The sequence below is a fragment of the Lactuca sativa genome, chromosome 6, assembly GCF_002870075.4.
Source record: "Lactuca sativa cultivar Salinas chromosome 6, Lsat_Salinas_v11, whole genome shotgun sequence".
Classification (NCBI taxonomy): Eukaryota; Viridiplantae; Streptophyta; class Magnoliopsida; order Asterales; family Asteraceae; genus Lactuca; species Lactuca sativa.
The window spans coordinates 23,373,615-23,389,588 of NC_056628.2; the positions used below are offsets into that span (position 1 = coordinate 23,373,615).

General features: G+C 33.3%; 2 protein-coding genes and 1 pseudogene across 3 annotated transcripts; all 3 read right to left on the bottom strand.

Annotated features, from left to right (window-relative positions):
• Positions 1–4,919: 4,919 nt before the first annotated feature.
• On the bottom strand, positions 4,920–8,631 carry LOC111883002 (WAT1-related protein At5g45370-like; annotated as a pseudogene).
• Positions 8,632–12,303: 3,672 nt separating this feature from the next.
• LOC111883015 (uncharacterized) lies at positions 12,304–15,542 on the bottom strand. Of its 2 annotated transcripts, none has more exons than XM_023879377.3 (3): positions 15,017–15,542; positions 13,096–14,817; positions 12,304–13,005 (listed from the first exon to the last, which is right to left on the bottom strand). In XM_023879377.3, the coding sequence occupies exons 2-3, from the start codon at positions 13,547–13,549 to the stop codon at positions 12,452–12,454; spliced, it is 1,008 nt and encodes a 335-aa protein (XP_023735145.2). In that variant the 5' UTR covers positions 13,550–14,817; positions 15,017–15,542; the 3' UTR covers positions 12,304–12,451. The 2 variants fall into 2 exon arrangements, with proteins under 2 accessions (XP_023735145.2, XP_023735144.2); XM_023879376.3 differs by having other exon boundaries at positions 15,000–15,542.
• Positions 13,825–14,812, bottom strand: LOC111882995 (uncharacterized). Its single transcript, XM_023879353.1, has 2 exons — positions 14,050–14,812; positions 13,825–13,976 (listed from the first exon to the last, which is right to left on the bottom strand). Exons 1-2 carry the CDS (start codon positions 14,810–14,812, stop codon positions 13,825–13,827), a joined length of 915 nt encoding a protein of 304 aa, XP_023735121.1.
• Positions 15,543–15,974: the final 432 nt, after the last annotated feature.

Here is a 15,974-nt window from a genome sequence, read left to right on the forward strand (position 1 = left end):
AGCTTTAAATTTTATACTTGGGAGTCGGGATGTTACGGAAGGGACAAGTACTACGCGTATGCTGCGTGACACAACAATAAGTGGTCAGAAATGGTTTTTTAAAAAAACAAACAACACCTAAAACTTACACAATACGAAATAAACAAATTTAGGTAAAATATTTTTATATGTTTAACTAAACGTGTTAACAGGACACGACACACAAATTAAAATTTATAAGTTAAATTCAATTCGAAAATGATTCATTTATTTATATGCAGGTTTTGTGAATTCTTCAGAGAAACTAGAAATACCTAAAACCAAAATAATATGTAAAAAAAAAGGTTGGGTTCAATTAGTTTGTAATATGGAACGAGCTTAGTTGTTTGGGTTAAAACTTTATTTTCATTTTTATCATTTTTACATAAACTACACAACCTCAACCATTACCTCTATTTCATGATGTAACCCCTTTGCCTCTGTAATTTCTACTGCCTACATAATTCCTACTATTTTCATTATGCAGTATAAGCTTACTATGAATTTAACCATTTTGCCTATTAGCAACTAATTTTTCTTACTTCTACTCTATCAACATGTTTAATGTTTCAACCTCACATGACACGACATATTTTAAGGTCTAACCCTAACGTGAAACCCGACAAAAGAAATTAGGTTAACACGACACGACATGACATGTTAACATGTCGGGTTAGGATCTAGATCACTCAAGTCTCAACTTTTTACTATTTATTTCAACATGACACAACATCACAACACATTTCCTAGGTCTAATCTCATTCATATATAAAATGATTATACTACCTTTGCCTATTTTTAAAATATTTATTTGTTATTTATATTAGACCCTACCATCCTACCCCTGTCCTTTCCGATAGTGGGGTTTCGAAGGAAGTGACCGATGGTAGTTGTTGGATATTTTAATATTGAGAGGAAAAATGGTGGGATGGGTTAAAATAGTGGGCCCCTGATAAAAAAAATAATAATAAAACATAGATACTAAATAATATTTAGTAAAGACATGATACTCATTTCATGTATTAAATGAATGAAACATGCAAGTTTAAAATTAACTAGATATGGTACAAAATGAAAAACAAAAGATAGACATGAAACAATTTGATCAAACCACAAAAACATGTAAAATTAACTTTATCTTATGTTATAATATCACCTTAAAAAATCAGTTTAACGATAATAATATTATTTAAATATAAAATAATATTTAATGTTATAATCAAAATATTTTATAAAACAATACTAAAATACAAATAAAAATACAATATATAGCTTAATAATTTTATATTAATTAAATTAAATTAAATTAAATTAACATATTACAATAAAATAAAAATACAACATATAACTTGGTAGATTCTATTTTATATATATATATATATATATATATATATATATATATATATATATATATTTATATATAAATTAAATTTATAAACATATATAATAAATAAGAATATGTTGCTTCTTATATTTAATCAACTATCAACATCATATTTATTTTTAGTATATTCTTTTGGATATGCTTTCTTATACTTTTGTATTTTTCTATATTAAAGTTAAGGCAAATTTACATCCAAAATTTTAAGTTTTTCAAATAAAATATGTTCTTATATAGTTACTTTTAGATATTTTAAAATATAAAGTTTTTTAGAATTTTTTGTACAAGAGTTCAGTTAGCATGTTTTGAATCTTTTAATAGTTATCTTGCTATATGGCTCGGTGGAGGCAATGTTTTAAAAATTGGGTTTTTAGCTGAATTGGTATGGTGATTGGTTATCGATTTAACTGGTTCGATTGTCGGGTCAATCAATTTTTATATTTTTCATCTTTATATTTTTATTTTTTTTATTTTCATACACATACATACATACATAAATCAAAGATTTGACGTCAAAAAATTCAATCATTAAAAATACATATAAAAGCAAATTATAGATCAATCCAAATACATTAACATAACACATAACCATAAATTTTACATCAATTCACGTGTATCAAAAAGAAAATAAAGTATAATAGTGAAACAAAATATAGTTTTAGATGAATATAAATGCATTACAAACTTCATAACATTCGCCATATTTTTTATTTAGAAAATATAAACTGATGTGAAAAAGACCATAAAATTTTATTATGTAAAATAAATTTTTTCCATGTGCTTTTATTTAATGAAATGGGTTCAACCAAATTTTTATAAAAACCGACTAGTTTGTTCCTGTTGAGAAATAGACATAAAAACAGTGATAGTTGAATCACTCTCTTTCTCAGTTCAAACCGCTTTTTAAAAACATTGGGTAGAGGTAACAAAAATCAGCACTACACGATAACCCGATATAAACTCGATACAAAATAAACGTGTTTGAGTAAGATATTTTAACTCTTTTAATTTAATGATTCACACAACACAAAGTTAAATTTAAACCGATAACATTATGGTTGAAAATTTCAACTTGAAGATGACTAAAAAATGATACATTTATTTATATGAAAGTTTTTTGTAATTGTTTAGATAAACTATAAATACCCAAAACCAAAATCATATGTAAAATAAAAACTCTGGATTGAATCATTTTGTAACATGGGAAATAACCTGTGATTGCCATTTTTTAATTACCATAAAGTTTTCGATTTATGTTTATGATTTTCGATTTACATTGAAGAACATTTAGATATTCGATTTATGGTTAAGAGATGAACACATTATTAAGATTTAGGGTTATGATTTCCAATTTTTGAAAATGAACATTTGGATTTTCTATTCGTTCTCAAAACGCTCCTGTTTTTTTGTTTAGATATCACGAGTACACTTCATATGTCGTTCAAAAATCATGAATAACATTCAAACTTTGTTCAAAAATCCAGTTAAAGATCATGAAGAAAATTCATATTACATTCACAAATCATGCATCGTTTTTTTGTTTCCTACTAATGAACAACTAATGAACATATTTTATTTTTCAGAATTCGAAAAACCCTTCAAAATTTGTCGGAAAATTCACTTGTCGGAAAAGATGGCCAAAAAACTTACATTTCGCTGGAAAAGACACTAGAAATGGACAAAAGCCACTATTACCAGTCATATTAGTGATTTTTGAACAAAATCAACAAGTTTAATATGAAATATAATCATACAAATAAGCCTAATGATGAAATTTACAAGTCATTATTCCATTTGTTGACACCTATATTCACCACCAGAAATAAGCAAAACCTAGTATTACCGGTCATGTAATTTTTGAACAATTTCAACAATTTTAATGACATATAAACATACAAATAAGCCTAATGACTAAATTTAGAAGTCAATGAATCATTATTCCATTTGTTGACATCCATATTCACCCTTTATGTAACATATATTTTCCATATTTTTCCTTGAAAAATCAACCTATTTTCAGTTAACATTTCATATCCCTTTGTTGCTTTCACAACTAACCCGTTCATAGAAAATATTAGACTTGGAAAACGTGTTGGTCAAAACGATAAATGATTTGAGAGGGTTTGACCTTAACGTGACATATGTAATTAACATGCCGTGTCGTGTCAACCCATATATTTTCATGGAGAGTTTGTGTCGGGTTTCGGGTTAGGGTTATACATTGAAATGTATAGTGGTATGTGAGGTTGAAACACTAAACATGTTGAAAGAGTATGAGTTAGGTATACGGAAAGGAAAAAATAATAGTTAAGAGGTGGAATGACTAAATTCATAGTAAGTTTAAAAGGAAAAAAATGCAAAAAGTATGAGTTGAGAGGCGAAAGGCGAGATCATGAGGAGGAGATAGTGGTCGAGATGACATTGTAGTTTGAGAGATAACAAAAAAGCTGAAAACAAAATCTTGACCTATACGGCTAAGTCGTTTCTACATTACAACACAACTCAACTCAAATGTTTTCTTTTGTATATGGTTTTGGTTTTTGAGTCTTTCTAGTTTATTTAAAGACAAAAAATAAAACTTACATATAAATAACCGGGTCATTTTCTAGTCATATTCAAGCTGAAATTCTCAACCCTAATGTTATATGTTAAATTTCCGTGTTGTGTCCATCAACCAATTTAATTAAACGAGTTAAATATCTTATCCAAATCAGTTTAATTCGTGTTGAGTTCGTATTGGATTGTATCATATCAATTTTTGTCACCTCTAAAAAAAAAATACTGAGCGACTCTTCATGCAACATATATTCTCTTATTTTCCTTTAGGATATTTTCCTTTCCCTAAAGAATCAAACTATTTTCACTTTACACTTTGAAATCATCATATCTCGCAGCATAATGATACCCATGGCCCATGGGTCATCAATACTCTAAGCGAGAATATATTCGGTCACATTTAAGGCACACTTCACAATTAAAATTGTTTATGCATGTTCATCACGAAACTCAATGGCTTTAACTTTGATTTGAAAAGGTTTTGGGAGTTCAACTTTGAAAGTTTATTTTAAATAAAGGGTAAAAGTGCCTGACAGGGCATTATCATATTAATTAAAGTCAGAAGATTAATTTATAATTAATGGAAATGTATGGGCTGCTTCGCAATTAAGCTAAAACTGGACAAAGTTAACTTTCTAAGTTTATTGCAATGTAACGAGTCCGTTAAAGTAGTACTGATAAGCTACTTAGGGCTTTTCACAAAATTTTCAAATATACATTTTCACCTAAAAACTAGTTTTCCTGTTAATCTACCAAGTCAAGATGCAAAAACTTTTTGTCATATTTCCAATTTTAAAAATCCAATGATACATAGGTTTCTCTTTTTCTCTATCACCAAAGCCCCATTTTCCAAGTCCACCCTCAAGTTAAACATCTTAAACATTTTCCAAGATGGAAGAAGTATGAAGATTTTTCACCAAATATCCCAATTAACTTGAAATAATTCCATAAAAACAACACTATATCATCACCACAACATATTTTATGTTTTTTCTTTCTGCTATTAGTGATAGGGACATATTCTGTGGGAAGCCTCATTACACTGATGAATGACCCCACCAGGAAAACCCCAAAAAAAGAAGAATATATTTCTATCTGTCACTATTCTGCTACACATTTTGCACAAAAACCAAAAATACAATTGAAGGGCAAAAGGTAAAAACAGAAGAAAACAACAACAACATTTGCCATTTGGTGTGTATGTGTGTGGTCCTTAATCTGTAGACTTAAGTAGTGATGGTGAAGGCCCACCAAAAATCTGGTCTATGAGTGGCTCTGAGGAACGATCTACTAAGGCTGTCTGTTGCTTTTGTTTTTCCCGATAAGTCGCCCATATCACCACATATAACCCCACTATGATCAACAATCCTCCCAAAATGCTGTTCATTAAATAAAAAATAAACCATCATTTGGAAAAAACAAATTAAGTTGGATGCTGAGAAAACAGACCTTCCCAAATAGATTGGGTCACCAAGGAATACTTTTGACAAAAAAGCAGAAGCAGCAGGTTGAAGTGGATTATAAAGAGCAACCAAAGCGGGTCCCATGATCTTGTTCGACCATGTTAGAAGTACATAGTTCAATGCAGACGCGATGACTCCCTATTTTTTTTTTTAAAAAAAAAAAAAAACATCATGTAAAAAAAACATATCAGAGCTTTATACAATACAAGGGAGAACCGAGAAGATACTTACAGCATAAATTACTGCCAAAACCTAGGACCTGGTCAAATGCCAGTTCATTGACTCATTGTTGAAGGAGACAGCTGTCACCACCATAAAAAGTGTACCAAAAAAGTATGAATACGCTGTAACCGATAGATTTGCAGGATACATAGCCAACACTGGAGCCTGAAGAGTGAACTCATTTCAATACAAAAATAGAAAGAAAAAAAAAATCATACTTGGAATTCAAACCATTTAAAAAAGTAAATGTACAATTGAATGAATACCTGAACAGCTAGATAGGTAGCCATGCATATACAGTTTCCTATTAAGCATATAACACCAATATGCCAGTTGTCAATTCCTAAGGTTGGAAGATTAGAAAACATCCATCTAGAAACTTCTGGATGTCCACCTGGAATTATTTGATGGACACTGTTTGGAAGCCCTAGTAAAGCTGGTCCTTTGAAGATAGCCATTAAAATGGCACCAGAAACACAAACCAAGGTGCCTCCAATTTTTGCCTGACCTTCACTTTTCAGCACATTTACTGTTTCTGTACTGAATTTATGACATATAAAAAATCTTGTACATTGACAACAAGTAAATGTGTGGATTGTGATAACTTCATAAGTAAAGCTTACCCTTACCCCATCAATGCACCAAGTATAAATGTGAAGACAGGAATTGAAGGTTGAATGGCTGCAGCATAGGTTGGATTTGTGTAGCCAAGTCCAAAAAGAAACAAAACCTGGGTCCCAAATATCCTACAAAGAAAACATTACGCATGTGTTATATATATATATATATATATATATATATATATATATATATATATATATATATATATATATATATATATATATTTGTAGTATGATAAATATTGGCAAAATTTTCCCAAATTACATACTACTTGAACATTGAAACATTGTTCTTTAAAAGTATTAATATTTCTTCTGTATCGGGAACATTTCATGACCAAAAGATTAGCAAGTATCGTTAAAGTTGCATTCCAAACGATTGATTAAACTTTGAGAACTATACTATGAGAAAATAATTTGATAACAAAAACTCGGAATGTGACAAAATTTTCCAATATGATGTCTTTTAAGATGCTATAGGATTACAGCAGATATGAATAACAAGTTTGGAGATTATGGACTTACCCTGTCAACCCAAGAAAGAAGAAATACATGAGAAACTGCCTAGTCATAGTTGGTCTGGTTCCCCTACAAACAACATAAAATCAACCCAACTTTAGTTTCACACATTTCCCAAGTAGTATTTACAGGTCAATGATGATTAATATGTTATTCCGTGAATACAAATAATGGATTATGTGCACCAGTTAATATATTTGACTTTTATCATCAGCAAAAAGCAACATTGTGTATACTAAATGGCTAAAACGTTATGGTGAATACTAAATCTTATTAAAAACAATCAAATGTAAGAATGAGAAATATAGTGAAATTTGCACGATGAATTAATAAGTTCTGACTAATATAGTGAAATCTGCATTTTAAGTACAGCGATTGCAAGTACAAGCAAAATTGACTGGGGGACATCAACTTTACTTATTCTAGAATCAATCTGATTTCAACCCTAAAACAGTTCGAGGAAAACGATGCAAGCCCATATCGAAGCTGTTATATTATCCCATAACGCAAAGAATATCTCGCTAACTTTTCATCGGTATTAAATAACAGAAGACAATTAATTCGAACCAAACTTTTCATCGGTATTTAAATAACAGAAGACAATAAATTCGAACCACAATTTCTAAGCAGGAAGAAACAATTGAGAAGTTGACTAACTTTTCGCGGAAATAGGCGATGGGAGCAAGGATAGAGATGGCAAGGATGTCACGATACACGCAGAAAACAATCTCATTCACTCCACCATTCAGAGCTACTTTTGTGATGACATGATATCCTCCATTGAACAACTGTACCAACGCCATCGCCATGTGTGCCTTCCATGCTTTTCCTGCAGCGCCACCGTCTGATGTAATCCTCATATAATCCGGTGACACACACACGCACTGTTGCCTGTTGGTGTATCTAACAAATCAGTTGTCGAGCAGTCGTTCACTTCAACCAATTTGAAAAATGATGTTAGCTGAAGTGAATGAAATTGAAAGTGATGATGGGGTCGTTTTGAGACTGAAGTAAATGGAACCAAAAAGGGGGGAAAATATGTTCCTATTTCAGTATTGTTGGAGTTTTTTCCGGGGGCAGGGGATATCAGGAATTTGGATAGATCAACTGATCAATACACCTAAGCAAGACATTATGGCTCATAAATTGCCACATTCCCTCTTCTAAACCAAACTTTTACCACGTATCATCTTATTATTTACTTTCTATTTCTATTTTGTTTTCTCGTCCAACAATTTTATTTTTTCCTATTTTTTTATTTAAATTATTCAAATATACAAATCTCGTAAAATCAATCTTCAATTGTTTCTATTTTTTAGATTCAACCCCTGAAATCCACAATCAAATTATCAGTTTTCAAACCTAAATAAAAATGTATATTTCTTCTTCGATGACTCTTTCTCTCTCGACAAATATAATGATTTCTTCCGCCACCAAGTCCCCACCATCACCAAATCTGCTACATCGCAAGAGATTAGCAATGAAATCACCTTCCAGCCACCGCCACCGTTGCCGCCCGTCCGATGTGGCTTGTGTTTAGATCGACAATTATGATCCCTTGCCGCCACCTATGGGGACATTCCTATGAACGACCTTTAGCGGAATATGGATATGGGTCGAGCATGGACCACAGTCAAATGTCTTATCGAGAAACTCAAGGTCCAAATCGTGCTAATACAAGGGGCGGGTTCATGCTATTAGGGCCGTAGGAAAGAAAATTATAATTACGGCTCTAGCAGGTTAATTTCTCTATTCAATTCGAGCTTTCAATATGTTTTTTTTGTGTGTGATTTGAATTAGGGTTTATTTGATGTTCATGAATCTTGGCAAACTAGAGTATGTAGTAAGAGATGCTTATTTGATGATTCTCACTTTTTGGTGATTTTTTACCCATTGATTCTCACCTTTATAATTTATATGTATCGTTGTTCAGAATACTATTGTGACACGTGTTGCCACTATTGTGACACATGTTGTCGCTCTACCATAAGACATGGTCTTCCCCCTGTCTCGATCTCGATTCTCATGTAACCCGTTTACATTTGTATAGTTAAAAGTGTTAATAAGGTTAATTGGATCATATAACTGCATATTATCCAATTTTGTGAGGATAATGACTTAAAAGAGTAATGTATTTTTCGATTTGTATATATTTGGTTATTGAGTTTTTTTCATCCATATTTACCCCTTCAACTTGTTAAACTGTACACATTCAATCTTTATGACCGACTACTCCAGGTTAGCCGGTAAAAATGACTTAATAGGGTAATATATTTTTCATTTTGTACACATTTAGTCCTTTATACATATTTTTTTCTTTTGCAACATAAGTTATTTTTGTTGTTGTACTCATTCAGGACTTATGAATGATTTCTTTGGTTTTTCTAACGAAATCTTACGTGGAACATTAAAAAATGAGGTGCTTGGGCCTTTGGATGCTTATGTCCATCGCGATCTCGACTACTTGGTTGCTTAGGTTATGCGTTTTGAACGTTATAACTTCTTCATACGATCTCGGATTTTAACAACCGTTATATCCATACGAACGATCTTTATATACATACGTTCTTATTTTAGTCTACTACAACTTTCATTTAGATTACTCCCATTAAAAAATAATATATTTTTACTTACGATTTTAATATCCATATGCAGGGGCGAATTTAGCCCGGTACCGGTGTTGCACCAGCAACACTTGTTTTCTCTGTCCGTAGTGGAAAATTTTTTGATTTATTTTTTTCCATTTATACCTATTTTTCATGTATCAGCGTCTATTTCATCTTGACAACACCTACTATGGATTCCTATATACGTTTCTGTCCATATGTTTTTTATGAACGCATGGATGAATGTTTTTTTTTTATATAAATCATAAGTAAAAATATATTAGATTTTTAATGAGAGTAATCTTAATAAAAAAATGAACACATGGATATAAAGATCGTTAAAATATGATATCATATAAAGAAGTGACGACGTTCAGAATAAAAAAACCTAAGCCAAACCACAAGACTTATACAACCAAGTAGTCGAGATTGTGTTGGACATAAGCATCAACAACCCCAAACACCTCGTCAATGATTGTCCCACGTAAGATATCATGAGAAAAACCTAAAAAAAAAATCATTTATAAGTATTGAATGAGTACAAAAAAGGGACTTATTTTGAAACAAAAAAATGTTAATGACCAAGTAGTCGAGATTGTGTTGGATATAAGCATCAACAACCCAAAACACCTTGTCAATGATTGTCCTATGTAAGATATCGTGAGAAAAAACTAAAAAAATCATTCATAAGTATTGAATGAGTACAAAAAAAGGACTTATCTTGAAACAAAAAAAATATTAATGACTAAATATGTACAAAAATATTAATGACTAAATGTGTACAAAATGAAAAATATATTACCTCATTTCATAAGGACTGAATATATACAGTTTAACAAGTTGAATGGTTAAATGTGGACGAAAAAAAACTTAGTTACCAAATGTGTACAAATCGAAAAATACATTACCATTTTAAGTCATTATCCTTTCATTGGATCATATAATTACATTTTATACGTCTGCCTTTAACTTTATAAAGATGTGGAATTAGACTTTCTCTTCTATTTTTTTAGATGGATATCGAACTCCTCCTTGGATTCAAAAAATGTGGGAATAAAGACTATTAACAGAAAATATTTCATCTTTCCTTGATGCGGCAATAAATAGTCTTGACTTTCCTGAAAGCTTACTAACGTGTCGTAGTTGACTATACCTTCACGAGTTACTTGTCAGCACCCGAAAATCATAAATCTTTACCAAGTACCAAAGATTGGTTTTGGAACTTTCTGAAGCATCAAGCCTGGCATCCCAAAGCCAACGTAGTCCAGACGAACTCAATAATCCGATTTTCAAAACTGTACCCAACCAGCCTATCCCAGATCCAACACTTACCAACGATCGACGTGACATGAGTCATTGTATCAGACCTGATTCTTGCGCATCAAGATCTTTTGTGAGTGCCCTTCCTTTTGGGGCCTGAGGCTCATCTCATGATGTTTGTCTTGTCTGATTGTTTTTGTCTTGATTGGTACGCTCCCCCTTGTGAAAGAAGTCCTTTATTTGCACACTAACTTGGGAGACTTTCAACCAGTTTTTCCCTTGATGCTTCTAAGCCGCTTTGAATCGGCTTGTGCCCGTTGATGAATCATCAATCCATTTAGCCGTCACGTCAGTCGAGAAGACGGACTTGCTGGTATCGTCAAATAGCATTCAAAATCGTCAAATATCACTTTTATCAGGTCGGAATAAAAAATCCACTTCTCATTCTGGAGTGGTAAAGTCAATAGCATTTAAAACCGTCAGGATTAGAACGGATAGAATGGTAACCGAATGAGCCCATTTCTGTTCCTTCGCCTTTCTTTCATTTCATTAGAAAGTTCCTTCTTTTTGTTACCCGACTTTAATGAGATAGGATCAGAAAATTCTCCGACTCTATGGTAGCCGACTTGATTGAATTTCCCTTAACGAGCTACAAATCTAATGTGGTTACGGGCTTCCTGCTCTAAGAGTGGGTTCCTTGTCCCTGTCTCCCATAAAAGAAGAATAAGCCAAGACTACCTTCATTTAGTTGTGAAATATTTATATTCTGCCTTAACATCAGAAGCAGGCGCATAGGCTATAGAATATAGAATCTCACCTTCTACTTATCAGCTACTCTAATTTTGAGTTGGTCATAGGCTGACGGTTTTTGGGGCTTACTTTTCGGGTCAGAACTATTGGAAGACGAAAGATAAATTATTTAGACGAATAGTGTGCCGATGCCATTACCCCCTAAAAGCCTACTTGTTTTGGTCACAAAGGTTGACAATTTCCATTATTTCGCCTTAATTTCATTATGTTTACCTTTTAAGTTTGCATTTACAAGATCGATGATGATTTGATATTGGTTTTATAATGTTTATTTTCTTCAGATATTGATGCACAATCAAAATCACAAAGCAAAATATTTTTTTTATCCCAAATGTTTGTGGATCCGGATTGCAGAAACTTTATTGTATATTATGTGGTTTTACGACGTATGAGTAATTAGCTCAATTGATTTCCTTTACTCCATATTGTCTTGAGATTTTTGTAATAACTTTATCTCCTAGCAACTGCTTTATATTACAACATTTCATAAATTTTGATAAGAAATTTTCGGATGCTAATGCTTTAAATTCATTAGTTTTCTAGGTAACACATTGACTTTAAAAAAAATTTCAATATTCCTAAACTCCAAATACTTAATGTGTTGGGCATTTTTATACCTTTTTTGCTTTGTTTAATTTGGTCAACAACTAGGCAGGAGCAAGGTTTAAAAGTACGGAATCGCGCCTTGAGGTGTTTTCACTCCGCCTCATGAGGCGTAAGCCTCGAGGCGGAGTGAGGCGTAACCCCGAGGCGGAATACAATATATATATATATATATATATATATATATATATATATATATATATATATATATATATATATATGTAAAAAATAAGATACTAAACATGTCCTTTTAAGCTAATTTCACCATCAAATCCATTAGTTATAAAAAAACACATTCAAAAACATAAAATAAGTCTAGAACATCAAAGTCTAAAACTCCAAAAAACAGTCACTTAGGAAACACACAAAAAAAAGCACAAGTTAGTGAAAAGTTCAAATAAAATAATCAGCATCATTCGCATCATTTTCAAACCGGTCACCCTCGTCATCGTCAATCAAATTCACTTCATCCCCGTCATCCTCGTCAATCAAATTCACTTGAACATTTTTCCTTTTCCTAGTTCCACTCCCTTCCCCAATTGTCCCGCCACCTCTAGGTCTTCCAATAGCCCTGCCCACTCTAGCACTTCCAATTACCCCGCCATCTTCCTCCCCTAATATCCCGCCACCTCCAATGTCATCTTCCTCACCATCACTTGAGGCGGCTATCCACTCATCATCCGACAATACATGATCAACAACTAAGGGGTCATCTTCTTTTAATTTAGTCCTCTTAATGAACTTTTGCTTCAACTTTTTATTGTACATGATGTAAACCAAGTTGTTCATTCTTTCGGTGTTTAACCGGTTGCGTCTCTTGGTATGGACTTGATTGAACGTACTCCAATTACGTTCACAAGCCGAGGCGGAATATGTAAGACCCAAAACCTTTATTGCAAAGGACTTGAGCTCTGGAGCATCGTCTCCATATTCACCCCACCATGTAACTATATATGTTTATAAAAAAGTTAATAAGTAATGTAATTTATATAAAATAAAAACTATAACTATAATAACAAAACTACTTAATAATATACCCGGTGGACGTGTCAGATATGTCGATAAAGAACCTCTATATCCAAATAATCCTCTTTTTTCTTTGTAAGCAACGAGTTGATCTTCAATCTTCATATAAACTGCCCTATCCTTCACGAGCCTTTCCATGACATCATACAATCCTCGCTTAATCTCCGGATGCTCGGAAACATTGGGACTCCATCGATATTGTGGATTTAAGTAATAGGCAGCAGCGTGCAAATCACGATGCATTTGCAACTCCCATTTCTTATCGATAATGTCCCAAATTTCTTTATAAGAAGCGAGGTTGTTATCCAAGTTCTTTGCTATTTTTTCTTTGCATTCGTCCATCGCCCCGTAAATAAATCCCATTGCTGGTGTTTGCTCCCCATCAACGAGCCTTAAAACTTGAACAAGTGGCATTGTGGTTTTCATGGAATAAACCACACTAGGCCAAAAATTTCTTTCATCCATAATTTTTTTTTATCTCTCTACCATCGGGTTTCTTAGCCCAAGAAGATGCCCCCCATTTGTTTGAAACAAACATTTGTTGTAAGTTTTGTTTCGATTCATAAATGCTTTTTATAGTCAGAAAAGCCGTGGCGAATCTTGTGGCGGCCGGTCGAAGTAGATCTTTCTTCAGAATCTTCCGGGATAAACTTAACACCCACTGATGGTTGTAGATGAAATTGCTAATCTTTTTTGCTTTAAGCAAAGCATTTTTATGTTGAGTCAAATCACCGATTTTTTCAAGCATCAAATCGATGCAGTGAGCTGCACACGGGGTCCAATACAAGTTTTTTTTTTCTCTTCTCCATTAACAATGCTCCAGCAGCTTTGTATGCACTAGCATTGTCGGTCACCACTTGAACAACAATATCTTCCCCGATCTCTTCAACAACTTCATCAAGCAAATCGAATATTTTTTGAGCATTTTTTATGCAATCTCATGCATCAATAGTTCTCAAAAATACAGTTCCATATTGATTGTTGACCAAAAAGTTGATCAAACTTCGGTTTCTCATGTCTGACCAAACCATCTGATAACAAGGACACCCCTGTTGTCTTCCAAGTTGCTTTAATGTCATCCACCATTGTTGTTGTTGTTTTGACTTCTTCTTGAAGGATCCAAGTTCTTAACTCATGCATTGAAGGGGGTTTCAATCCACGTCCATAGTTTCCAATAGAATGTACCATATTAGTAAACGATGGACTATTGGATACATTGAACGGGATTCCATTCTCATAAAAGAACCTCCCAATATCCAAACAAACTTGGTTTCGATGCTCTTTAGTATTGGATGGGGTAATTTTTATAGGTCCTGGACCATCTATTTCATCCTCCTGTCCACCAACCATCCATCTATCTATTGGTCCTCTAACACCCCTAGAGCTACCAGTTGTAAATGATGGATCAACACTTCCACCTCTGTTGTAGTATGCCCCACTTGCTACATTTTCTTCAAAGGTTGTTCGAGAAGCTAATTTAGTAGCCTGAAATGCTTTCAAAATCTGAAGCATTTCCTCTTTCACTATTTCTGGAACATTAGGACAAGGCTCTACATCTTGGTGTGTACAAGCAAGATGTTGTTTCACTCTCTGAACCCCTCCCTTAATGATTTTGCTACAATACTTACATTTTAGATATTTGTATGCCTTTTTTTGACCCTCTGCCTCTACAATTACTTCTTCACTGTGACCCCAAACAGGGTCCGACCTTCCACCTTTACTGGACATCCTCACTGTAAATAGAATGCAGCAAAATCAGATCAGAATAAGTGCAGAACCTAAGTTACACAGTTGACAACTAGACAACTAGTCATTGAAGTTACACAATTGATAGTCCCAAAGAAATCGTTTGCTGAAGAAAATAATAATAATAATAATTACAAAATGCTTTTGATAGAAGAATAAGAAAAATAACCTTGAATATGAGCAGACCTTCGATCGACCAGAAGAAGAAGAAGTGCAGAACCGATTCAACTGACGAAGTTCAGGTGAGATGCGATTTTGAGATGAAGAGATGAGCGGCGATTTAGATTGAGCGAATTAGGTGATTAGTTCAATAAATGAAACGAGTTTTCAGTTTTATTATAAAACCGGTCAATAAAACAAAAGTAAAAAGGAAGTCGACGTAAAAAAGTCAAAATAGTCAAAGAAAAATTGAAGGCGTATGCATATGGAAAACGTTCCGCCTCAATCGATTCCTATGCGCTTCACTAGTATGAGGCGTGTGTATCAAATCTTACCACTGAGGCGGCGCCTCTAATTCGATCAACCTCCGATTCGCCTCAAGGCGCGCCTCGTGGCGTGCGTTTCTCACGTTTTTTTAAACGATGGGCAGGAGTGCTCAATGGATTCAAGAGTTTTTGTCATGAAATGTTCAATGGATTAAATTGATTGGTTAATTTAAGAGCTGATGCATCTTTTTAAGTTCTAGGTCGGGATAGCACATGCTTTGAATGAAAAACACCACCTCCAGGCCATGTGTGCCATACAGTCACACACAGAGACTTGAATTTTATTGGTTTAATCAGGGTTTTCAAGATAATAACAACAAGACGTTGACACAGTCAAATCCGATATCATGAACTTTGTGAGGCACTTTGAGAATCACGGAACCCTGTATGGGGGGTGCAACTCTTCCTTCATTACATTAGTCCCTAAGGTCAAAGACCCTCTCTCCCTACATGATTACCGACCTATTAACCTAATTGGGTGTCTTAATAAGATCATAAGTAAGCTGCTCTCCACTCGTTTAAAGTCTGTAATTGGTAGTATTATAGATGATGTTCAATCAACTTATGTAGAAGGTCGGTGTATTCTGGACGGCCCTCTCATAATTAACGAGATATGTTCTTGGGCGAAGAGGTCCAAAAAAAGGGTCTTGCTTTTCAAA